Source organism: Oncorhynchus clarkii, chromosome 6, assembly GCF_045791955.1.
Source record: "Oncorhynchus clarkii lewisi isolate Uvic-CL-2024 chromosome 6, UVic_Ocla_1.0, whole genome shotgun sequence".
Taxonomy (NCBI): Eukaryota; Metazoa; Chordata; class Actinopteri; order Salmoniformes; family Salmonidae; genus Oncorhynchus; species Oncorhynchus clarkii.
In genome coordinates this window covers 30,395,584-30,419,664 of record NC_092152.1, presented here as the reverse complement: position 1 = coordinate 30,419,664, position 24,081 = coordinate 30,395,584, and the positions used below count along the sequence as shown (strand labels likewise).

At 42.1% G+C, this 24,081-nt stretch overlaps 3 protein-coding genes across 3 annotated transcripts; 2 read left to right on the top strand and 1 right to left on the bottom strand.

Annotated features, from left to right (window-relative positions):
• Window positions 1–960: 960 nt before the first annotated feature.
• LOC139410943 (surfactant protein Bb) lies at window positions 961–10,663 on the top strand. Its single transcript, XM_071156628.1, has 11 exons — window positions 961–1,203; window positions 3,280–3,341; window positions 3,795–3,869; window positions 4,251–4,376; window positions 4,530–4,664; window positions 4,820–4,900; window positions 4,993–5,176; window positions 5,402–5,544; window positions 5,755–5,835; window positions 7,126–7,236; window positions 10,064–10,663. The coding sequence occupies exons 1-11, from the start codon at window positions 1,152–1,154 to the stop codon at window positions 10,097–10,099; spliced, it is 1,086 nt and encodes a 361-aa protein (XP_071012729.1). The 5' UTR covers window positions 961–1,151; the 3' UTR covers window positions 10,100–10,663.
• A 231-nt stretch (window positions 10,664–10,894) lies between these two features.
• On the bottom strand, window positions 10,895–18,590 carry LOC139410942 (ubiquitin carboxyl-terminal hydrolase 39-like). The gene is made up of 13 exons (XM_071156627.1): window positions 18,092–18,590; window positions 14,473–14,551; window positions 14,302–14,396; window positions 14,051–14,187; window positions 13,701–13,853; window positions 13,215–13,440; window positions 13,021–13,095; window positions 12,773–12,840; window positions 12,438–12,626; window positions 11,788–11,930; window positions 11,540–11,675; window positions 11,306–11,392; window positions 10,895–11,182 (listed from the first exon to the last, which is right to left on the bottom strand). Exons 1-13 carry the CDS (start codon window positions 18,138–18,140, stop codon window positions 11,129–11,131), a joined length of 1,491 nt encoding a protein of 496 aa, XP_071012728.1. The 5' UTR covers window positions 18,141–18,590; the 3' UTR covers window positions 10,895–11,128.
• A 218-nt stretch (window positions 18,591–18,808) lies between these two features.
• LOC139410941 (UPF0561 protein C2orf68 homolog) lies at window positions 18,809–23,087 on the top strand. The gene is made up of 4 exons (XM_071156626.1): window positions 18,809–19,027; window positions 19,424–19,539; window positions 19,623–19,768; window positions 19,844–23,087. The coding sequence occupies exons 1-4, from the start codon at window positions 18,918–18,920 to the stop codon at window positions 19,964–19,966; spliced, it is 495 nt and encodes a 164-aa protein (XP_071012727.1). The 5' UTR covers window positions 18,809–18,917; the 3' UTR covers window positions 19,967–23,087.
• The last annotated feature ends 994 nt before the right edge of the window (window positions 23,088–24,081 follow it).

Sequence of the window (24,081 nt, the reverse complement as noted above, 5' to 3'; positions counted from 1 at the left end):
AAATATGGTATTGTAACTGACCCTGTACAGTATGCTTATTTGCTTCCTTATTGTGTTCCTCATATTTCTTCTTCTTTTTTGGGTGTTTTTCTAGTATTACATTGTTATTGATTATTGCATTGTTGGGTTTTGAGTTTGCAGAAAGAAATGTCACTGTGCTTGTGCATGTGACATAAAAACTTGAAACTATAGCTTCCAAAATATTTTTTACAACGGTGAGGGGAGTGCCAAGATGGAGGAAAGGTGGCTTCAACACAGCGCCCCCTATTAGTCTTTTAGTGTATATATAAATTATTGGTTGTACCCCATGAGAACCCAAAATATAGGCCAATAGAAACTCTCGTTTGCGTTGCAAAACGTTCTCCGTTTGGAGTAAATAGTTTTGAAACGTTTTTCAACCGAATAAGGTAGTGGATGCACTCCTGGTAAGGAACATTTGACACAGCAAGCCATAACATGTGACTCTTGTTTTTCGACTCTGCCTAAACCATAAAGAATGATAGAGGACTCTTCTTTGTATCGTTCATATTATGGCGTCCGTAAGTACACGGGCAGTGCAATTGAGGCCATTTCCATTTTGAAGTAGTCACATTTATTCTTCTACTACTTCTATGAGTTGGTAAACAAACTAAACCGGTGAATACTGCCACCTGGAATTAGTTGTTGGAACAGGTATAATGCCAAGATTGGCGATTTACTGCCACCTGAAGTTATGGAATGTTAACTCACAAGTATAATTAATTGGCTATGGATGGAATTATGTGATCCTTCCTTAACCCATAGGGAAGGTTTTCCCAAACTCGGTTTTGCACTACACAGCTGATTCAAATAGTCAGCTAATCATACATCTTTGATCATTTGAATCGGCTGTGTAGTGTCAGAGCAAAAAGCAAAACGTGCACCAAGTTTGGGAAACGCTGTAATAGGAAGTCCCACCCAGTTGACAATTTCAAAATTATGAAAGTCCTCAATGGCGCTGCCTATGCTAACATAGGCTTTGGGGCACTAAGAGTCCTCTATCTAACTCTATGGCCTAAACGCATTATTCCGTCTCTAATCTGTGCTTCCGTACTCATAGCCATCGGAAAGATCATACTACGGTCACTTTTATATAGGACCGACTGTAAAATCATTCTCTGTCCTCCCTTACGATGGCGTTTTTACAATTGATTGTCTTGATCTTCATGGCATCTTTTTGTATTGGTAAGTAGCTACTTGACTAGCTTATATATTATTCTATGTTTACAGTCTTTTTGGCAAACCCTTGTCTAACGAGTCGCTGTCACTATATATGAACAATTACAAAATTAGACCTGGGATTCTGCACAAATTCATCAGTTAAAACTGCGCTATGAAGCAGTCGTGCTTTTTTCATTAATTAGTAATGCCAGATCATGGAAGATATTTAGCTTCATTCCCACTAGGCACATACTGGTGCAATCAACTCAACAAAATTACGTTGAACCAACGTGGATAGACGTTCGATTGACGCCTATGCCCAGTGGGTTTTTCTTTGCGAAACGTAGATTACATTAGGCCTGTTCAATATTTGGGACATGACACGGTCTGGTTCTTGCCAGATTAGTATACCAGTCTGTTTATGCAACTCCCATTTTTGTAGACCGAGATATAGATAAATATGAAAAGGGTATTCTGGTGTCACACCTTTCCTCCCCCATCTTTCAGTTCCCGTTTACTGTGCAAATATAGAATACCATATTCTCTGCAACTATTGCAGAAATACGTTAGGCCGTTTTAAATTTGGGACATGATGCGGTCTGGTTCTTAACAGAATGGAATACATTTCTTGAGCTGAAATAAAAAATCACAAAAAGCTTATTCCTCTAAAATGTTGTGCACATAATTGTTTACATCCCTGTTAGTGAGCATTTATCCTTTGCCAAGATAATCCATCCACCTGACAGGTGAGGCATATCAAGAAGCTGATTAAACAGGCTGATCATTGATTTAAAAAAATACACACAAAACACAGGTACACCTTGTGCTGGGAACAATAAAAGGACAATGTGCAGTTTTGTCACACAACACAATGCCACAGATGTTTCAAGTTTTGATAGAGGGGTGCAATTGGAATGCTGGGGGGGGGGTATTTATGTCTGTAATAAAGCCCTTTTGTTGGGAAAAACTCATTCTGATTGGCTGGGCCTGGCTGCCAAGTGGGTGGGACTATGCCCTCCAAGGTCCACCCATAGCTGCACCCCCGCCCAGTCATGTGAAATCGATAGATTAGGGCCTAATGAATTTATTTCAATTGACTGATTTACTTACTCTTTGAAATGGTTGTATGTTGTGTTTATATTTTTGTTCAGTATATAAAGCTCCACTCCACACTTAATTCCTAATGTCTACTGCTTGCAAAGTCATCTTTTTTCATATAAATGTAATGTTTATTTGCATGACAATAATTGTCCTGACTTTTAAGAATACCTGAATCGCTTTGCTTTTCTGATTGGCAAGTTTCACCATTCAATTATTTTAGATCTACAGGAGTGCAAGTTTCACCATTCAATTATTTTAGATCTACAGGAGTGCATGTTTCACCATTCAATTATTTTAGATCTACAGGAGTGCATGTTTCACCATTCAATTATTTTAGATCTACAGGAGTGCAAGTTTCACCATTCAATTATTTTAGATCTACAGGAGTGCAAGTTTCACCATTCAATTATTTTAGATCTACAGGAGTGCAAGTTTCACCATTGCACGGACCGTGGCGATACGTTGGCACAATTATTACAATATGGCAAATCTTAGTCAATTGCATTCTATCCATGCTTGCTTTTGCAAGCTACCCGAGACATGGAGATAGGTGGGAGGGCATACAGGCTGTTGACAATTTATTAATGCGCAATTTGCTTAAATATGTAATGGAAACATTTCAACCACAACATTTTTATTCGACACTAGGTTTCTGCAGATTTTTTTATTTTTATATGTGTGATGTCATTACGTCCATCTGTTTAAAAAAATAAAATAAAAATACGATATGTAAATGGAACGCACCCAAGCAGGCAATTGTCGCATTTATTTTCTATGCAAACTTTCTAATTGGCGAAGAAATAAAAAATCTCTGGACAAGTTCATGGAAACATAGCTGTTGGCAAGAGAGCACAAACAAGACTGGCACCCAGGCTAGTACCTTGTTCCAATATCTGAATAGAAATTATGTCTCGTACTAAAGTCTGCATCTGACCTAGTTAACAACTTTTATTTATACTAACAAACTAAACTGTGGTTTATTCTGTGGGATCTTCACAGGTGAGACCATGGTCATCGGTGAGCCTACCAGGCCCAAGTTGGGCATCACACAGCTGTCCTCAGTAAGATATAAATGGCTGTATGTGTGAAACCAACAGATCTAACATGTCTCTTCCAGGACCAGGTTTGATGGAAACTACACCGGTTAACTCAAGTAGTCCCCTGTTAACAGTTAACAATTGTACAACTTGTATACAACTTGTATTCTCTATTCTAGGGAATATAGCCCAGTACTTGGTTCATAAAGCATTCATCACATCTATAGAAAACTCCATATCTTGGCCACATATTTCTAGTAACACCAAGCCTGTTTCACCAAGTCTGTACTTTCACACACTAGAAACAAGTTATTTTTCAACTTCAGAAAGACAGTTGTTGTGGTGCGCATTTTTTCATCAGAGATTCCATACCTGAACTGTAGAGCATGTGGTTGTTAGGTTAGAGATGTAGGGGGTTATGACTGAAAATGTTAATTGATAGTTACTCGCTGACCTCTCACCTTCCCCATCTACCAGACAACTGACATCTGCTCAGACTGCAGCCAGATCATTGAGCTATTCACAGACATGATCTCCAACACTGACACCCAGGTGAGTACCCATTCTGCTGAAGTATGTCTTCTCTCATTTTATAGTTGTAGCCAGAGTTGCAGATAACACCCTGACCAGAAAGTGGTACTTCAAGTAAATCTGAAAAAAGCCTTCTGTTCCCCCCCCCTCCCCCCCATCTTTCAGTTCCCGTTTACTGTTCCCATCTCCCCCCCCATCTTTCAGTTCCCGTTTATTATGCAAATATAGAATACCATATCTTGCAACAACTCCCGTACAGTACAGTCAACAGTTGAACTCTGCGCTTGAAACAAAGTCTACTAGAAGGATGTCAAATTGACATGTCATTGTGCATCTCACCCCATAACAAAGTGAGCCACCAATAGTGTACTGTAACTGTATATGTACCTATTAATTGTTTAGGAGCTGATCCACAACACCCTGGATGCCCTGTGTCTGCGCCTCCCCATAGTTGAGGCTCAAAGCCACTGTATGTCCCAGGTGCATATGTACCTGCCCCAAGCCCTCCAGTACCTCACTGGCATACTGGTGAGTGCCTGAGAACTGCAAACATGCAGAGAAAGGAAAGTCTGGTTTACAACGTAACCATCCAAAAATGTTCCTACATTGTATCATGGGCAATAATGTTGTTATTCTATAACATAAGGACTTATCAATTGTCTTTCTCCTTCATATCTGTAGAAGCCAGGTGAGACGTGTATGGTCCTGGGCCTGTGTGCTGTCCGCTCAGAGAGAAAAGCGCCCGAACCGCTTCCTCCCACTTTCAATGACATCGATCTTTCGAATGCTGTACTTGACTCAGGCACCAGCCCAGAGGTGAGTGTGAGCGCTGAACTTTTGTACAGTCTAGGAACGGAAGTCTCTTCCCTACCCTTCTTTGTTTGTTTGTCAATGTGTTTTTCTAGTTCTGCATGGTTTGTCATTTTTCTGTCTGCACTGAATGCTCTCTCACCAGCTGATCTCCTCTCCAGGTGCAGATCAGCCCACAGTGTACCTTCTGTGTTTATCTTATGAAGAAACTGGAGAGCATGTTGCCTACAGAGAAGACTGAGGTAACTCTCTCAATAAGTCTATATATTTCTCACAAGTGTCCACACTCACTAACACGCAGACACATTTTGTTGGACACCCTTGACCCTTACAGGATGCCATAGTGAAGCTAATGGGTGAGGTGTGTGGCCTCCTGCCTGCAAGCTACAAAGACCAGTGTGACGACTTCATCAACAAGTATGGAAAGGAGATTGTTGACTTCCTGCTGTCGTCAGCCGCCCCTCACTCCATCTGTGCCCTGCTGCACCTGTGTCTGTTCCAGGAGACCCCCAGCATGGGTGAGTGGGGTGATTTGGTCAGACCAGAGCTCTCGTTTCAATCACAAGGTCAAATGTGTGTGGTCTCATACTGATATGACTATGTGGGCTACACATTTCCTTTCTACTCTCTCCTCCTTCTACCCTCATCGTTCATGCTCTCCTTGATCTGTAGATTATCTCTGTCTCCCTTGGCACTGCTCTTCCACATTGTAGCCCTCTGTAACCCTGACCCCCCCTCTCCAGAGATGCCCCTCCCCTCTGACTGTGATTCCTGCCGTACGCTGGCGGTTCTGAGCCGGCTCCACCTGGGTCTCAACGCCACTGAACCTCAGACCTCCTCTTTCCTCCAGTCTGTCTGCCTGAAGCACCCCAATGCCGTCCCCAAGGTCTGCCCAGCCCCTATGCCCTACATCCACCCCTTAGCCCCTACATGTTTATTTAGAAGCCCCAGTTTCATCTGGCGTAGAAGGAGAATAGGCCTAAATATAGTGCTCTGTGCTGTAGTCGCCGTAAGATACAACAATAACAAAAAGCTTTCAGTTGTGTTTAAAGCATTGACGTCAGTTTCATTGTGCCTGTCTTTGTGTTCTATCCAGTGTGAAATGTTCACCAAACTCTACGGTCCCAGACTACAGAAGGTTCTGGGAAGCCAATTGGATGCTCCGGATACATGTGAGGTAATTAAACCATTCCCATCCAGCCGTAGGAGAGGGTCCTCCTCTGACTCTACAGTGTCTATAATCCCCAGACCACTTCTTCTAATTACTAACCATGACCACTGTCCCATTGACAAGTGGTTTGATTGTGTGTAAGATGACTGAGTCTTGTCTTAGTTAGTATGGGCTCCAGAGTGGTGCAGCGGTCTAAGGCACTGCATCTCAGTGCTTGATGCTTCACTACAGACACCCTGGTTCGATTCCAGGCTGTATCACAACCGGCCGTGATTGGGAGTCCCATATGGCGGCGCACAATTGGCCCAGCGTCGTACGGGTTTGGCCGGTGTAGGCCGTCATTGTAAATAGGAATTTGATCTTAACTGACTTTCATAGTTAAATAAAATAAATGTAAAAACGTATATCACCTGACTATACAAAACTTTGTCCTGAGTGTACAAAACATTAGGAACACCTGCTCATTCCATGACAGACTGAACCAGGTGAATGGGATGATCCTTTATTGATATCACTTTTTAAGTCTACTTCAATCAGTCTAGATGAAGGGGAGGAGACAGGTTAAAGAGGGATTTTTAAGCCTTGATACATGGATTGTGTGCCATTCAAAAGGTGAAAAATATTTAAGTGCCTTTGAACAGGGTTATGTGCTTTTCACACTCAACAGTTTCCCATGTGTCAAGAATGTTCCACCACCCAGGCCTCCCCGGTGGCGCAGTGGTCTAGGGCAGAGACCAGAGACTCTGGGTTCACGCCCAGGCTCTGTCACAGCCGGCCGCAACCGGGAGATCCATGGGGCGACGCACAATTGGCCTAGTGTCGTCCGAGTTAGGGAGGGTTTGGCCGGTGGGGATATCCTTGTCTCATCGCACACTAGTGACTCCTGTGGCGGGCCGGGCGCAGTGCACGCTAACCAGGTCGCCAGGTGCACGGTGTTTCCTCCGACACATTGGTGCGGCTGGCTTCCGGGTTGGATGCGCGCTGTTAAGAAGCAGTGCGGTTGGGTTGTGTTTCGGAGGACACATGCCTTTGAGACAAGATAGTAACTACTAACAATTGGATACCAATAAATTGGGGGTAAAATGTAAAACAAATAAGAAAAGAATGGTACACCATCCAAACAACTTGACATGACTGTGGAGTTGGAGTCAAACTGGGCCAGCATCCCTGTGGAGCGCTTTTGACACCTTGTAGAGCATGCCCTCAGCATATTGAGACTGTTCTGAGGGCAAAAGGGCGTGCAACTCAATATTAATAATGTTTTATACACTCAGTGAATATCTCTTTGTCCTCCAGAGAGCTGATATGTGTGTTGCTGTGAAAGAGCAGCACCTTCTGGGGAAGAACCAGTGTACCTGGGGACCCAGTTACATCTGCAGGGACTTGAAAACTGCTCAGGGGTGTGGTGTAAGTAAACTAGATCTGCCATGGGCCCGGTTTCCTGATTGCGATAGAACGAGTGTTTTTAACAATGCATTTTTCCTACAACGATCGTAGATGTAACATGCGTTTCCCAAAACCATGCAGAGAGAGCGGACGCTAAGTGTGTCGTTGGAGCATGTGTCAATACTGGGAGTGCTTCTCTCGGATCAGGTTTCTCTTTTCAAATCTTTAACATTCAAATTATTTCACAATACTGACGGATCAGCTCCTAGAGAGATATTACCACCTACGGATGTGAATATTGAGGTGGCTAATTATAATGCTTACCCAATCAAAATGCACTAAATAACCGATTTGGCACATTATTGCGCGCTTGCTAGGCTACACATCATGAAATATTGAGATGACTTAGACAGTAGCCTACAAGTAGCAAAATAACTCAACTGATTGAACATGAAATGTAGGCTATTTCAATATGTTATACTGTACGTTGCTTGTTTGCATCAACTGCAAAGACATTGGCAACTTTGTATTTGTAGTCAACTTTATTCAACTTAGTTTTTTTTATTGGCGGTCAGAGACGGATAAACCATGTGATTCCATGTTTAGCGAAGATCTTCTGTGTATAAAAGCATCTAACGACAAACTAACAACAGCTGGTACCCTTACAGCTCATTGAAATAATGCTTAATTCCTCCTGAAAAGTGATTAAATTAAAGCTATTTTATCATGGAATACTTGCATGCCTTTGGTATGTCATAGAATAAAGCAAAGAAGCTGTGAAAAGAGATGAATTGTTGCTTATTCTACAAAGATATTCAAAAATAGCCTGGACACATTTGTTGGTACACCATAGAAAATATAAATAATTGGATTTAGGGATATTTCAAACAAATTAGTTTCTTTAATTAGTATTACACGTCTCCAATCTTGTAATCAGTCATTCGGCCTATTTAAATGGATAAAAGTAGTCACTGTGCTGTTTGGTATCATTGTGTGCACCACACTGAACATGGACCAGAGAAAGCAAAGGAGGAGATCAGAAAGGAAATAATAGACAAGCAAGGTAAAGGTAAAGGCTACAAGACCATGCATGTCCAAGCAGCTTGATGTTCCTGTGACAACAGTTGCAAATATTATTAAGGTGTTTAAGGTCCATGGAACTGTAGCCAACCTCCCTGGGCGTGTCCGCAAGAGGAAAATGGACTCCAGATTGAACAGAAGGAGAGTGCGAATGGTAGAAAAAGAACCAAGGATAACTGCCAAAGAGATACAAGCTGAACTCCCAAGGTGAAGGTACGTCAGTTTCTGATCACACCATCCGTTGCTTTTTGAGCTAAAGTGGGCTCCATGGAAGAAAACCCCAGGAGGACTCCACTTTTGAAAGAAAAACATAAAGCCAGACTGGAATTTGTAAAAATGCATATTGGCAAGCCACAATCCTAGGAGAATGCCCTTTGCACAGATGAGTCAAAACTGAAGGCTTTTGGCAAGTCACATCAGGTCTTTGTTCACAGATGATAAAATGAAGCTTTCAAAGAAAAGAACACCATAATGACAATGAAACATGGAGGTTCACCCAACTACCTCATTCCCCAAATAATTTATTTTTGCTATTTTGCACCCCAGTATCTCTATTTGCACATCATCATCTGCACATCTATCACTCCAGTGTTAATGCTAATTTGTAATTATTTTGCCACTATGGGCTATTTATTGCTTTATACCTCCCTAATCTTACTACATTTGCACACACTGTATATAGATTTTTCTATTGTGTTATTGGCTGTATGCTTGTTTATCCCATGTGTAACTCTTGTGTTGTTGCTTTATCTTGGCCAGGTCACAGTTGTAAATGATAACTTGTTCTCAACTGGCCTACCTGGTGAAATAAAAAAGGCTTGGTTATGTTTTGGGGCTGCTTTGCTGCGCCTGGCACAGGGTGCCTTGAATCTGTGCAGGGCACAATGAAATCAAGACTATCAAGGCATTCTGGAGCTAAACGTACTGCCCAGTGTCAGAAAGCTCTGTCTCAGTCGCAGGTCATGGGTGCTCCAACAGGAAATGACCCTAAACACACAGCTAAAAGCACCCAAGAATGGGTAACAACAAAAGATTGGACTATTCTGAAGTGGCCTTTTATGAGTCCTGATCTGAATCCTATCGAACATCTATGGAAAGAGCTGAAACTTGCAGTCTGGAGAAGGCACCTATCAAACCTGAGACATCTGGAGCAGTTTGTTCAGGAAGAATGGGCCAAACTACCTGTTAACAGGTGCAGTCGTCTCATTGCAGTGATTGCCTCAAGGTTGTGCAACAAAATGAAGTTATGGGTCCCATAATTTTTCTCTATGCCATTTGTTTTATTTACAATAAGTGGAATAAAAAAATCATAAGCAAAGTCTGATTTATATTAAATATGGAACAAACAATGGTGGATGCCAATTACTTTGGTCAGTTTCAAGTTATTACAGAGAAAATTGTTGTAATAAAAAATAAACTTTTGTGGAGGGATGCCAACACATTTGAGCATGTCTGTAGCTGTTCTACGAGTGGTCTGAGGCAGGCTACGACTTCCTTAAATTTGATTAATTGCAACGTTAACAATGGTTTTGGGAAACAGCTTGGCGATTTAACTATGCTCATACAAAGGTTCTAACGAACTTAGCCTTAAGATGTTTTTGGGAAACTGGGCCATGGTCTTATCTAATACAACAACCTAAGCTATAAGTAAATTAAACTATAGGACATGTCTGCCGTGGTGTGTTGTCTGAAAAACAACCCGACCCACACCAATGCTTTGCTGCCTTATTTCTGATCTGGTTTTATTTTCATTTTGATACAACTCCAGATGGTAGACTTCTGCCAGAAGGTGATGTGGAACTAGAGCTGAGAACCACTCCCAGAGTTCTCCCTCCATGGATGAAGCTGATGATTTAACTGCCAAATATATGTTTTAGTATTGCACTTGTTTAGTGATTGCACTATTGCTTTTCTTTGCCACAGTTTAAATTCAATATTTTGTCAACTTCATTTTACAGGTCATCTGATATTGCACTGAGCAATGAGTAAAATTTCTGGATATTTAATTCCTTTATTTTCACTTCTGGTAGACTGTTGTAACACTGAGATGATTTGATGTCAGGTTTGATTTGCACCGGGTGGGCTGTTAGGAGTACAGTAAGTAATTTAGTCAAGCAATGTAAATAATTGACTTTAAATAATATTGGACCTATTTAAGCACATATCCACAAGTATAACAATTTATATTTGAAATGTGACTTTTCAGTTGTAGGTAATAGTATCTTCATATACAATCAGTCATAATCAGGAAGAACATAGTAAATGTAAGTGGCAAAGTGTCTTGAAGAAATGAGTGAACATGTACCTCCTGTTGAGAAACCCTTTCAATCAGTAATGTGAACATTAATTAACATTTTTATTCATTTAATGTACAATTGTTAGATTTCATTTTTGTGATCCAACTAAATGTACATGAGTATTTATCCTATAATGCTTACAATAGGAACATCCTTTTGCAACCCTCACTATTTGGTAATGTCAACATTTTATTTCTTGTTTTTACTTCCATGTTTCACAAATAAACTAAAAAGACCCAACCCAAATCAATACATTTCATCCAAAAAGGTAAAACATCAAATAATATTAATGACTGGAAACAGACATTTCAAAGCTGGTTTATTCCACCATTTACAGTTAAAGGTTGAATAGTAGACATTGTTTTCTCTATCCAAAATCCACCAATAAAAATACCTGGTCCTCATGTGGTGGGGGCTTACCCTGAGGTCATCTTGAACAGTGTCCAGTTCCACTCTAGTGGCTTTTTGGGGCTCGTCTGACCACTGGCCGGCATGTGACATCTCTCTCCTGTACAATCAATCTTTCAATGCCTTATTCACGCCCCTGTGTGGTTAGTTGTGTCATCTTCGTTCTCTCTTCTTTTCCAAATCTGGAACGAAGAGAACCACACAACACAACTGACAGTTACAGGGAGTCAGTAACTTATCTAGACATAAACCTGTAAATTAGAGAACAGCATATGGTATAATCAATGTGACACAATAGAGCTTACCTGAATGTAGGCCTCCGACAGTGTGATCATCTGGGGCAGGATATCTGTCACCTGCAAGTCCTGGAGCTCGTACCACTTCCCAGTGCCCTTCAGTGACCACACATTAGCACCAATAACTGAACAGGATGAGTATTTATTTCACAATGTCATAAAATACTGTACATCTAAAGCTCTGCAAATGTGCACCTCTAGAGTACACTAGCAGAAAGTCCTGAAAACGCAGCTGTCACTTACATGATGCAGGACATGCATTCTGTATGCCCCCTCAGTGGGCTTCCCATCATGCACCACGTTGGCCACCAGGTCATAGGTGGTGTTCTTCTCTGTGACCTGTGCCTCTTCTGTCAGGTACTCACGAAGGTCTACGTTCCTGATCAAGGAGCAAATGCAAGGAGTCAAAAACACAGACATGAACTCATCAGGCTGAGCATGATGCTAAATTACCATTGAGTACATGGGGAAAGTATGCAACAGTCTCTTACGTGATGGGAAAGTTGACGATGGTGGGGTTCTTCTCCACAAAGAAGTTGTTCTTGGTGAACCTCTTGATGCAGAAGATGAGATAGGGGGGCAGCTTGAGCAACTGGAACCTTTTGAGGAAATTCTCTTTGTAGGTTTTATACTCCTAAAAGAAAACAGGAGTGTGAGGGACCAGAGGAAGGGGCGAAGAAGTGAAGAAAATCAAGAGGTGATAAAGCACTTAAGATTATGTCAAACAGAAGCTTAAGTCTCACAGGCCATCCTTCCAAATCTTGTCTCGTTGACTCGACATTTGAAAGATTTTGCTTAGGATGGGAGCGCTGGCTGTTAACACTCACTTTTGTTTTAATAACCTATGAAGCATTAGTTTTGTATCCTATGCTAGCTAGCTTAATGCAAATCAGAAACATTTTCAGAAACAACATTGGTTGGTAGAGCAACCCATGCAAAATATTTGTTTGGCTTAATAAGTGACAACGCATCACTAGTTTCCATCTAGCCCACCCCTCGCGTTTTGTTTGAGGCTTTCAAACAAAACGTGAGAAGCCTAGGCTTCTGAGGCTACTTTTAATTTAACTTGGAGAGATGGTTGGCTTGAAGATAGGAGTGCTAATCCTTTGAGCTAATGTAAGTAGGAGTTTGAGGGCAGTACCTTCTCTGTGTTGCCGTTAAACTTGGCCAGGATGTTGAAGAGGGGGACCTGTGGGATGATGAGCTGCTCCTTCTCATCCTTGTACAGTGGGGCTGTGGGAAGGTCAAGGGTCAGGAAGAGGAAGGTGGACTCCGACATCTCCTCCTGGTACTCCTCCTTCAACAGCAGAGCCACCTTCTCTTCTGGTGGCTGGAGAGAGAAAGGCATGTAACATTAACAATTTAGCTTTTAAAATCTGTAATCATATTGAAGTCAAGAATTCACAAGTAAAAATGTAAACTTTGATACAATGATGCAGTCTTCCTTTTACAAAGGTCTGACAATAAGCCACTCGCCAAATCTGGATGAGGAAGCTTCTTGGAGAATATACGCATGGAACCTTGGAACACTTTGGTGAGGCTTGCTATATTGGCGATAGGCGAGAGATGGGAAAGAAGAGGGAGATATCTTTGTTAATATCACAGGTTGTACAGTAAGGCAGACAACACTGACTTATAAGGACAATGAAAAAGGATTAAGTCATATCCTTCCTCAACATCACTCCCTCGACCCCAGTCATCAGTCCCCTCCACGTCCCACTCACAAGGTTTCTTCTTGGTTCCTCCCAATGCACCATGCAGAGCGTTCATGAACCAGGACAGAAAGTCCACAGCATCCCCTGCAGGACAGAGACCAGTCAGCAGATTTGCAACACATACATTTTACTGTACTAAAAACATTTTGTTCTTGAGAAACAAGGCTCTCAGCCTAACTGAATGTGATATAATAAAATCCTGCCTTGCTTGGTGATCTGGAAGTTCTTCTTGCTACACAGCACTACAGCCTGCAACATCTCGTGGGGTGACACGTGGGCCTTGAAGTTCCGAGGGTTCCACAGCTTGCGCATCAGCTCACCGAATCGCTGCACCAGCAGGAACATGATGTCACCAGGTGGCCTACGGATGCCGCAGTAATTCTCCTCTTCCAGAAAGTAGTTCCGCAGTGGGGGCACATTGGACAGGGCCTGAAGGGTTAAAGATAGTTCACCATAATCATTTTACAATTTAGCAGACTCTCTTATCCAGAGCGACTTACAGTAGTGAGTGCATACATTTTCGTACCGTTCCCCTGTGGAAATCAAACACACAACCCTGGTGTTGCGAGCGCCATGCTCTACCGACTGGGTCACATGGATGATCATCACACAGGAAAAGGTTAAGCAGCATGTGAATGGTGAGAGGTCTGATTCACCAGTGGATACTCTGTGGTGGATAACAGTCTTACCTGCAGCACCACATTAGCGTAGTCATTAGCCTTGATGTTGTTGAGCCCTACGATACCAGGCAGATAGGTGGTGCCATCATAGGCTCGATACAGCTTGCCCTGCTTGTCCAATCCAGAGATGTGCTGTCTGGTGAATGTGGGCTTCAGTACATACTAAACACAAAGAACAAAAATATATGACCACCTCCATTATTGCACAAACCATGGCTGAACATAAACTGTTCAACTTTATTTCAGAACTATTGGTTTAGCACCATTTAATCAGTGCATGTTTGAATCAATGCATCTGACACCTCTGAAATGGTCTTATTACAGGGTTAATGTGTGCAAACCCATGTCTGTGGACCCACCGTGATGTCTTCCAACGATGAGTCAATGATCTCGTAGTTATCTGGCAGACAGTAGAACTTAAGTGTGTGCAGATTGAGGAACACATGGTGGGTGAACTGCACACTGTGAGTATAGGCATGGGACTTCAGACCTCTGCCTGGAAGAGACACACACACACACACAACAGTTTAGGTTGAGGTCAAATCATTTCTGAAAATGTTTCAGGTAGGGAGGGAGATAACGACGTTAATCTGAAGTATTGATGATTTACCTTGGAAGTATTTCCCACAGATGAGACAAGCATAGACGTTGATGTGGGAGAGCGAGATGGAGCACAGCTTCTCAAAATCAAAGTCCAGCACACTCCTGAAGACAAAGGTGTTAGAGGTGAATGACAAATATTACACATTCAGTGTTAAAACCAGTGGACGTTTAATGTTACCTATTGATTGTGTCGAGGTAGGGACAGTGGCGACTTCTGCGATCCTCAGATGAACGGCCTACTTTCACAGGCACTGTAGCTATAAGACAACACGTCAACAAACAATTCAGTGTAACTCGCTAATGTGATGCCTAGCAATGACAACAATCGTGGGTATCTAGCTAAGATTAGCTACGTTGCACCAGAGATTTGTGTTTACAAAAGGCCTCTGGCTAACACTAACTTAGCTAGAAGTTGCCAGAAGATATTTACTATACCATTACGCTTGGACTGCGCTGAGTTCGGAACACAGTCATGGTTACATTAACGCTTCGAACACACTGACAGCATCATTGCGCAAAATAGTATGTAGCATAATCTGGATATGTATGCACTCAAAATTCAACATTCACCTTCTGCTACCATTTCTGTCAAGCCACCTACACATACGTATGCACCCCACCGAACACACTGGGGGGGTCGCTGTATTTTTTATTTATCCCCCCCTCCCCTTTTCGTGGTATGCAATTGGTAGTGACAGTCTTGTCTCCTCAATGCAACTCCATACGGACTCAGGAGAGGCGAAGGTCAAGAGCCGTGCGTCCTCCGAAACACAACCTAACCAAGCCGCACTGCTTCTTGACACAATGCCCACTTAACCTGGAAGCCAGCCGCACCAATGTGTTGGAGGAAACACCATACACCTGGCGACCTTATCAGCGTGCACTGCGCCCGGCCCGCCACAGGAGTCGCTAGTGCGCGATGGGACAAGGAAATCCCTGTCGGCCAAACCATCCCCTAACCCGGACGATGCTGGGCCATTTGTACGCCGCCCCATGGGTCTCCCGGTCGCGGCCGGCTGCGACAAAGCCTGGACCCAAACCCAGAATCTCTAGTGGCACAGCTAGCACTGCGATGTGAGCTTAACATAAAAACTAAAATTATATAAAACACATTTTCCTTAAAGTATTTATGTTACTGTCCCCACTACAACAAAACAAATACTTAAATACATGTAATTTTGTCCTTGAAACATTTAACTGAAGTAATGTAGAATTGCATTCATTCCTATGGGGGATTGCTCCTACTGGGGAGTTCCAATATGGCCGACTGGTGACGAAAGCCTCTCAAAGCCAATACATAGCGTCAGCAATCCAGGGTTTATATACATCATTTTTTCTGACCCCATTTCTCACACAGGCTCCAATGTGTCTTAATGTAGTTTTTTACATGTGCAATGTCACGACAGGAACACAGTTGATACTTCAACTCCTGTTGGAAGAAAGATGGCAGAAGTGGATGCCTTGTTCGAATCAAGCAGCGCGTCGAGCAAAGTTGGTGAAGACGAATGTTATGAATGGCCAACAGTAGTAGTGAAAACTGGAACAAAAAGGAAATTGGAGTATATGTGTATGTATGATAATGAATCGCTTCTTGTTGGGAAGCGTTTGTTGAGTAAGGATACATATGTGGGAGACCCGTTTGAGGAGTTGAAAATTGTGAAATATGCTCTGGGAAAAGTGGAGTCTATCAGAGTGACCAGGAGTGATCTTATGTTGATGAATTGTATTTCTGAAGAACAGAGGAAGATTGCACTGAGCCTCAAAAGAATCTGGACAACAGAAGTTTTGAACTTCGGAGTAGAGCACCCGTCAAAGGAGTCATCTCAGGGGTGACGACCAATGTTCAGCCTGAATACCTGAAGTTAAATCCTGGTGTGATTGGTGCCCGGCGCTGACACGCTGGGTGAATGAAGAAAAATATGAAAGTCTGTCAGTCCTGACAGAGTATACTGAAGACCGGTGTGTAGAAGGACAACGGTGTTGCAATTGTGATGGGGATTATGATCCCGGGTTCCTGGAGTGCCCTGTAAAGGTGAAGGAGATTGAGGTGGCAAAAGTTAGAGCGGAGGCAATTAAAATAATTGAGAAAACAAGCGACGCTAGTGAAGATATGGTAGTGGATGAACCACAGCCTGTAGTAAATGTTTGCTGCCAGTCAAAAGATAAAGGTGGATTTTGTGGTGTTCATTGCCACAATTGTAAACTGTACGGCACAAGTCTCAAAGAAGTCTGGACATTATTGTGGCTGCGGCCAAAACTTTTCTGGGACTTAATGATTTTACATCTGAAGACTGCAAGGGGTACTGGCTCCGGAAGACCAGCCCTCCCTGGTTCCCCTTGAGCCTGTGTAGGGATCAGATCCATTTTATTTTTTTAACAGAAAAGTTGGGTTCGTTTAGTTTATTTTTTGTTACGTTTTTTTTGGGAATCCTGTTTTCACCCTGCACAGTAGGTGGCGGGATGCACATTAAATTGTGCGATCGGCAATATACCATAAAAGTGGGCTGAGTCACAGACGTGATCTTCCCGTCTGGTTTTGCGCCCCCTCGGGGTAGTGCGGTGGAGTAGATCTTCGTGGGCTCTACTCAGCCTTGTCTCAGCGTAGTAGGTTGGTGGTAAGTTGATAACCCTCTAGTGGTTTGGGGGCTGTGCTTTTGCAAAGTGGGTGGCGTAATATCCTGCCTGGTTGGCCCTGTCTGGGGGCATCGTCAGACGGGGCCACAGTGTCCCCCAACCCATCCCTGTCTCCAGTATCTATGCTGCAATAGTTCCTGTCTTATCTGGTGTCCTGTGTGAATTTAAGTATGCTCTCTCTCTCCCTCCCGGAGGACCTGAGCCCTAAGATCATGCCTCAGGACTACCTGGCCCGATGACTCCTGGCTGTCCCCAGTCCACCTGGTCGTGCTGCTGCTCCAGTTTCAACTGACCTGTTCACCAGATGTGCTACCTTGTTCTGGACCTGCTGTTTTCAACTCTCTCTCTCTCTACCACACCTGCTGTCTTGACCTCTGGTTGCTCAGCTATGAAAAGCCAACTGACATTTACTCCTGAGGTACTGACCTTTTGCACCTCCCTCAACCACTGTGATTATTATTTGACCCTGCTGGTCACCTATGAACATCTGAATATCTTGAAGAACAATCTGGCTTTAAATGGCCATGTACTCTTATAATCTCCACCCGGCCCAGCCAGAAGAGGATTGGCCACCTCTAGGTTTCTTCCTAGGGAGTTTTTCCTAGCCACCATGCTTCAAAATGTATACCCGGGGCGGCAGGGTAGCCTAGTGGTTAGAGCGTTGGACTAGTAACCGAAAGGCTGGAAGTTCATATCCCCGAGCTGACAAGGTACAACTCTGTCGTTCTGCCCCTGTTCCTAGGCCGTCATTGAAAATAAGAATTTGTTCTTAACTGACTTGCCTTGCTAAATAAAGGTTTAAAAAAAAATCTGAATTGTTTGTGGTTTTAGGCCGGGTTTCTGTATAGCATTTTGACATCTTCTGATGTCAGGCCTTAATAAATACATTCGATTGATTAAAGAAGAAGTGCGTTCCCGTGCAGCTCAGTGTAAACAAGCGTAACGGTAGGGTCGGTATCTTCTGGCAAATCTAGACGGACACTTGATACTGGGATCTTAGCTAGTTAACAATACATTAGTCAGCTAGAACTAGCTACCTACCAACAATGTTATGTGTTAACTAGCTAACTGGGCAAGCAAACATTAAAATATACGTTTGGAAATAAACACCAGCTTGTTACGAGCTTGAGTTAGGTTATACACGGTTTGAAATCGTTAACTACCTTCATCGTCTTCAAAGTCAAGTTCTCTCTCCCGTTTTACAGAGACCATCGTGTTAATCTTTGTTGCGTATGAAAAAACAGAGCTGATAATAATAACTAAAGTCAGGGTTGAGTTGATTTTACTAGCTGCACACCTCCAAAACTCCCGGTTTCAATATCAAAAATGGCCAACCAGAGTTTAACCCCATATTTTCAAGTTGACTCTGGCAAAAACAGAACGGCGGAGATTGAATAGTGTTAGACATACCCCATATTTTCAAATTGACTCTGGCAAAAACAGAACGGCGGAGATTGAATAGTGTTAGACATTTTTATTTGGGCCTCCAAAGAACAACGCAGCTTTCAAACAACTTTAAATAATATACTTCATTAGGATTAAAAATGTGAGAGAAAAAAAGTATTTGCAAGGGTAGAAGCTTGATCCGAAAAATAAATGATGGACAAGCTCGTAACTCCGTGTGCAATTCCAGTTAGACAGCAGCCCAGCCCACTTCGGAATGGTCGTCACTAGTTACCACAGTCACAAAGTCATACACCCCGCCTATTTATAATTTTTATCTTCTTAAAATATGATTTTGAAACCTTACCTTAAACACAATGATAAACCAATGGCTAACCATAACATTAAATTAAGATCAAAAGCACGTTATTTTTTGTTTTGATTCGTTTTTACAATAGCCCATTTTAACTTAGTGGATGTGATAACTAGTAGTAAATCCCTTTGAAAGATTGATTAACGTTACGATGCAGCTTGTGGTGTTGTGCATATAAAGAAGTACTAATGTTCCATCTTAAATACTAAATACATTGTCCATCATCTCTCACGATGGAGATTTTGCGGGATGATGAAGAACAAGAGCTCAAATATAAACGTACGGGTCGTTTGGACATGAGCCATGGTTTCTTACACCACATTCGAAGGAACCAGATTGCCAGGTGAATCACTAATCTGAGCTAACATGCCGTGCGGGGTGTATATTTTGTCGATCTATTTTGTCAATGTAATCAATTATGAGAGCGTGCAGTTGTTTAGTTTCGAGGGTTTTCTTGATAATGTTGAAATTCATCGCTAGTACGCCTACTCACTCCAACCTATACTGGTCATGCGCACAACGTCTAACAGAGAACTGCCCCTCTTCAGAGTATAAATACCATTAACAGATATTGCTCTCTGCGGTGTACAACTACACCCATCATGGATATTGTTAGAAGTTGGACACTCACAATCATTCCAATGGTTTGAATTAAATTGCCTTGTTACTCTCTAATTTATATAAATAATGTTTCTCTTACTGAAAGATTCAGACACTGACTTATCACTTTGTCTTGCAGAGATGACTATGATAAGCAGGTAAAGCAGGCCAATGAGCGTCAGAGGGCCAGGCTCACCACTACCCCCCGACGCCCCCGCCGGCCAGATATCCAAGTGTACCATCCTCGACGTGGAAGTAAGAAACCACTGCTGCTAGTATGAACTTCTGTCAACTTGGAAGACACAGTTTAGTGGTAATGTGTATGTATGTGTCTCCAGATGGATCTGAGCCAGGAGTGGGTGCAGAGACTGAAGAGTGGAATGAGAGTGGGTCGAGTACAGAGCCAGAGACCCATGGAACTGAACTCTTCTGGCTGGACTACCAGGCTGACTCTGGCTGTGTCACCTCCTTCATTGTACACAAGGTCTGTCTGTCTAGTGTCTATATTTTTATGATGATGCGCATCCTGTGCCCTCGTGACCTGTTTCCTGTCTCTTAGGAGGACAAGCCAGAGAGGGTGGTGGAGCGTGTAGCAGAGAAGAATGTTCTGGACTCAGCCATGAGGGTGGCACTGCAGGCCCGGGTTCGAAAGGAAATGGATAAACGTCTGGACAAACGCTGAAGGAAGTGAATGAAGTTAACAGTGATGAGAGGGGTGAGGAGGAGTCAGAGGCCTCTGTTTACCCTCCAGCCAACCATCTTCCTGTATGTAAGGAATGCTAGTAGCAGAGGACTACTGTGGACCCACATTCTGAGAGACTGTTAACCAGGATCTGAATGACGTCACACAGCCATGCCGTCCCCTCTGTGCTAGGGTACAGCCATGGGGAAAAGACTGACTTACAGAAGGGTAAAAATGGAGCCGTCCTCACATCTCTTGTATTGGGCTGGCATCTCTGACCCTGGGTCATGTCTGTAAGGGGCCCTGTGAAACTGCCGTTGTCTTGTGGTTGAATGGACCATTGGCTGTCAACCTGCTCCAAAGAACAGAGCTGAGAACATGGGCCCCTATCTGAGCCACACCAGGGTAAGGCTGGGCAGTATACCATATTTTACAATATACCGGTATTGACACACGGACTGGTTTTCATTTAGCTTCTTAATATAAATCTACAAGCATTCTATAATTAGTTTGTTTCTTACATCTGTAAACCTCTAGTTCGACTTGTTTTAGCAAGTTGGGCCTAAATCCTGTTAGCTACTAATGCTAATTGCTAGCTAGCTAATAAATGTACTGAATCAGAGCAAACGGAATTAGCTATACAGCCTGATAATACCAGTGATAGTGTAGACCTAAAACAGCATGTTTGTGCAACAGTATCTTCAAAATCAAAGAAGAAGCAAGAATGTTAGCTACATGAAGAAGCTAAGAGAAAACATTCAATGTAGCCACAGATTGAACAGTCGCCTAGAAACACTTATCAACACTTTTGTTCCTAGTTCCTACCCTGTCGCAATAACTCGTCCCTGGCATTTATTCATTGTCATGTCAAACACTGTATTCAAAGTGCCAACTATTATTCTAACTATAGAATTAGAATAATCATTCTATTTCCATAATTCCAACAGTTCACCCAAGTGTTTTTCTCTAAATCACAAGTCAAATTGCAACATTTGGTTAAAAATAAGGCACAGATTGTTTGCCCATATCGTGCAGTCTTACGTGGAAATGATCTCAAATGAGTGCAACAAATGTATTAAAATGCACATTTTGGGGGGGGGGGGGGTTGAAGTTGAATTAAACAGTATAGAACAATCCGAATGGAGAAAGACCCATTGAAATCACTTAGAATGTATGTCTTTCCACCCTAGAGTCATACACTACTCATAAATAACAGTTTGAGCTTTTATTATTCAAAAACATAAAATACCGTCCACTTTTTGTTTTAATACTGTGATATTTTGGCCATATTAACCCCCACACCCACCAGAGGCCACTTTTTTAAAATGAACCTTTATTACAACTAGGCAAGTCAGTTACTGCCCAATGGGACTCCCGATCACAGCCAGTTGTGATACAGCCCAGGATTGAACCAGGGTCTGTAGTGACACCTCTAGCACTGAGATGCAGTGCCTTAGACCGCTGTGTGAGGCAGTTTCAAGGGTGCGTGCACACACGCCTTGCATGTGGCAGTTTTCCCGCAATGGTTGGTATTTATACATTTTGAACTATTCCCACGCAAATCTCAGACCATGCGTACCCACAACTTCTAGTCAACTGTATTGCAAGCAAATATTGTTATTTTGGGGGAAATTTAGGTGTTTGATGCACAGGAATTATAATGGTAGGCTAATATCATTAAAACCTATAGGCCTAATTATAAAACAGATGCATTTGTCATTGGTAAAAATATTGCACCCAATATATTTTTTACTTTATTATATAAGCCTACATCATAATCTTATTGCAGGGCATATCTCTCCTTTTCTGACATGCCGCTACATAAACTATTATGCTACCATTTATCCATCCCTCATTCCATGGCCAACCATGCTAGAAAGTAAATAGACCGGTAGCCTATGACAGTATGGTTAGGCTATAGTTGTGCGAAAGGAGCGCAACATAATAGCCTGTTTAATCTCAACGCCTATACCATGGAGATAGACTAACAATCATGTATTGATAAACAAAATATTTCACAACAATTAATATTTTGCATAGACGTGTGGACTGTAGGCAGCAATTGTTCAATAGAAAATCAATCTTGCAGAATGCGTGGCCTTTTCTCACTGTAGACGTAAAGCATAATTTGTTTTAAAAAAGTAACGGCAAAAGATTAAAACATTCTGCCCACACCTCTACAGAAATGTGATCACATTTGCCATTGCGCTTTCCTTTAGCAACTATCACGGCCCAGTTCCAACATCTCCAAATAATACAGCAAATGAGGGCATTGCTATTACCATAAAAGGTGAATGGAGGGCATTTTCCCAGCGGAGGTGTAGCGCTCGTTCTCACACACATATGGTTTAGCTCTGATTTACCAATTAAGCATGCATATATGTTCTGTGCGAATGTTTGATAAATCCCAATAATTTGTTTGCATTCAAATCCTAGATGCTCCACGTACGCCAGAATTTAGTTTGAAATGTATCCACGTTGATAAATGAGGCCCCAATCCCCAGAAACTGGGACGCCACCCCTGTGAATTTATTTTTCACCACACAGTGACATCCTCTTCCCCATAGAATGTGCGCTGTGTTTACAAAATGTGTACTTTTTGTTTATATGCATGTGGTTTAAATCCATTGGAGGCTGCTGAGGGGAGGACGGCTCATTTTAATGGCTAGAATGGAGCAAATGAAATGGCATTAAACACATGGAAACCATGTGATTGATGTATTTGATATCATTCCACCCGTTACACTCCAGCCATTACCACAAGCTCTTCCTCCCCAATTAAGGTGCCACCAACCTCTTGTGTTTACATTTTATTTGGCAAAGTGATGTGACTGGGATGTCATTGCAGGTATGTTTTTTTTGTTGTTTTCATGAAAAAGTTACCATGTTGATTTGCTGTCTGCAGGGTTACATGAGGTCACTGTGACTCAATATGACTAAGGCAGGAGAGCAAATCAATTGGTCATAGCTGATTCTTGTTTGTTTAAAAAATGTGCTGTGGTCATGACTTCTCTAATTTATTTTTGATTGGCCTATATGTTCTAAGAGTTTTTTTATACTGTCATTTTCTGTAAAGATCCTTATTGTTTCAGTATTACATATTAAATATTTATTTTCCAAAGGTGTTTATTGTATATTTATTTCGAAAAATTGTTTGGATGTTCACTGTATGCAGATTTAGTGTGTGAGTACACAGTTTTGTTAAAGGTGAACGAGACTGTACGTTACTCTATCCTTCTCTTTCTCGAAGACAAGAAAACCTTTTCCAGGTCAATGTTTTAATTTACGGCCTGGGTGATGTATGGCGAAGGCTGTACCATTAGTATGGAGGATAAGGTCATTGTCATGGTTTAAATTCCAGATGATGTGCTTCATGCAATCCTAAATTATATGGCCAGATTAGACTAGCGAAGGTTGTGGAGTGAACAGAAAGTACAGGCCTGTATAATGGGGAAATAACTCCTCTAGGGGCAATGTAATGTTACTATTTGTCACTAGGGGGAAGCATCTATCATTTTGACTTAGACAGGGCACTGAAATGTTCCAGTTTGATGTTCAATACAACAACATTGATCCAACTTGTATTTTTCCATATATTCTCCTTGATGCTCTTACAACATTCCCCTATTTATATGGTTACAATTTATATTTCAATAATGACAGGTGTGAACATGTTTAGACTAGGTTAACACAAATGCATTTGAGTTAAATGACCTCAACACTTTCATACCGATCAAATAATTATAAGTATTGCACCGCAATGTTACTTATTTTGGAAAAAAATTTTGGTTCCTTATTTTGGAAAACTGACTAGCATGGTTAAGTTGTGTAACCAGAGTCAGGCATTGAACCAGAGTGATAGTATCCTGCAACCCTAAGAAGTCACATGGCTAACCTCCATTCATACCACAGGCCTACTAACACTAGTTCACTAATGCAAGGTCATAGAGTTGTATAGAGATCGCAACATTGTATCTTTCCCATTATGGCGGCTGTGATCTCACGACAGCGCCATTGAGGCCATTTCCAAGTAGCCAATTTTAATATACTACTTCTATAAATTGCCAAAACTGTAAACTGCCACTTGGAGTGTGTTGTTTGAACAGGTGTAAAGC

Excerpts from the sequence above, each read along its gene's own strand:
- LOC139410943 (XM_071156628.1), top strand. The coding sequence starts at position 1,152 with ATGGCGTTTTTACAATTGATTGTCTTGATCTTCATGGCATCTTTTTGT. Across the intron at positions 3,342-3,794 it reads GCATCACACAGCTGTCCTCA|ACAACTGACATCTGCTCAGA; the intron begins GTAAGATATAAA and ends CCCATCTACCAG. Across the intron at positions 4,377-4,529 it reads AGTACCTCACTGGCATACTG|AAGCCAGGTGAGACGTGTAT; the intron begins GTGAGTGCCTGA and ends TCATATCTGTAG.
- LOC139410941 (XM_071156626.1), top strand. The coding sequence starts at position 18,918 with ATGGAGATTTTGCGGGATGATGAAGAACAAGAGCTCAAATATAAACGT. Across the intron at positions 19,028-19,423 it reads CGAAGGAACCAGATTGCCAG|AGATGACTATGATAAGCAGG; the intron begins GTGAATCACTAA and ends TTTGTCTTGCAG. Across the intron at positions 19,540-19,622 it reads GTACCATCCTCGACGTGGAA|ATGGATCTGAGCCAGGAGTG; the intron begins GTAAGAAACCAC and ends ATGTGTCTCCAG.
- LOC139410942 (XM_071156627.1), bottom strand. The coding sequence starts at position 18,140 with ATGGTCTCTGTAAAACGGGAGAGAGAACTTGACTTTGAAGACGATGAA. Across the intron at positions 14,397-14,472 it reads TACCTCGACACAATCAATAG|GAGTGTGCTGGACTTTGATT; the intron begins GTAACATTAAAC and ends CTTTGTCTTCAG. Across the intron at positions 11,393-11,539 it reads GAATGCATGTCCTGCATCAT|GGCACTGGGAAGTGGTACGA; the intron begins GTAAGTGACAGC and ends TGGTCACTGAAG.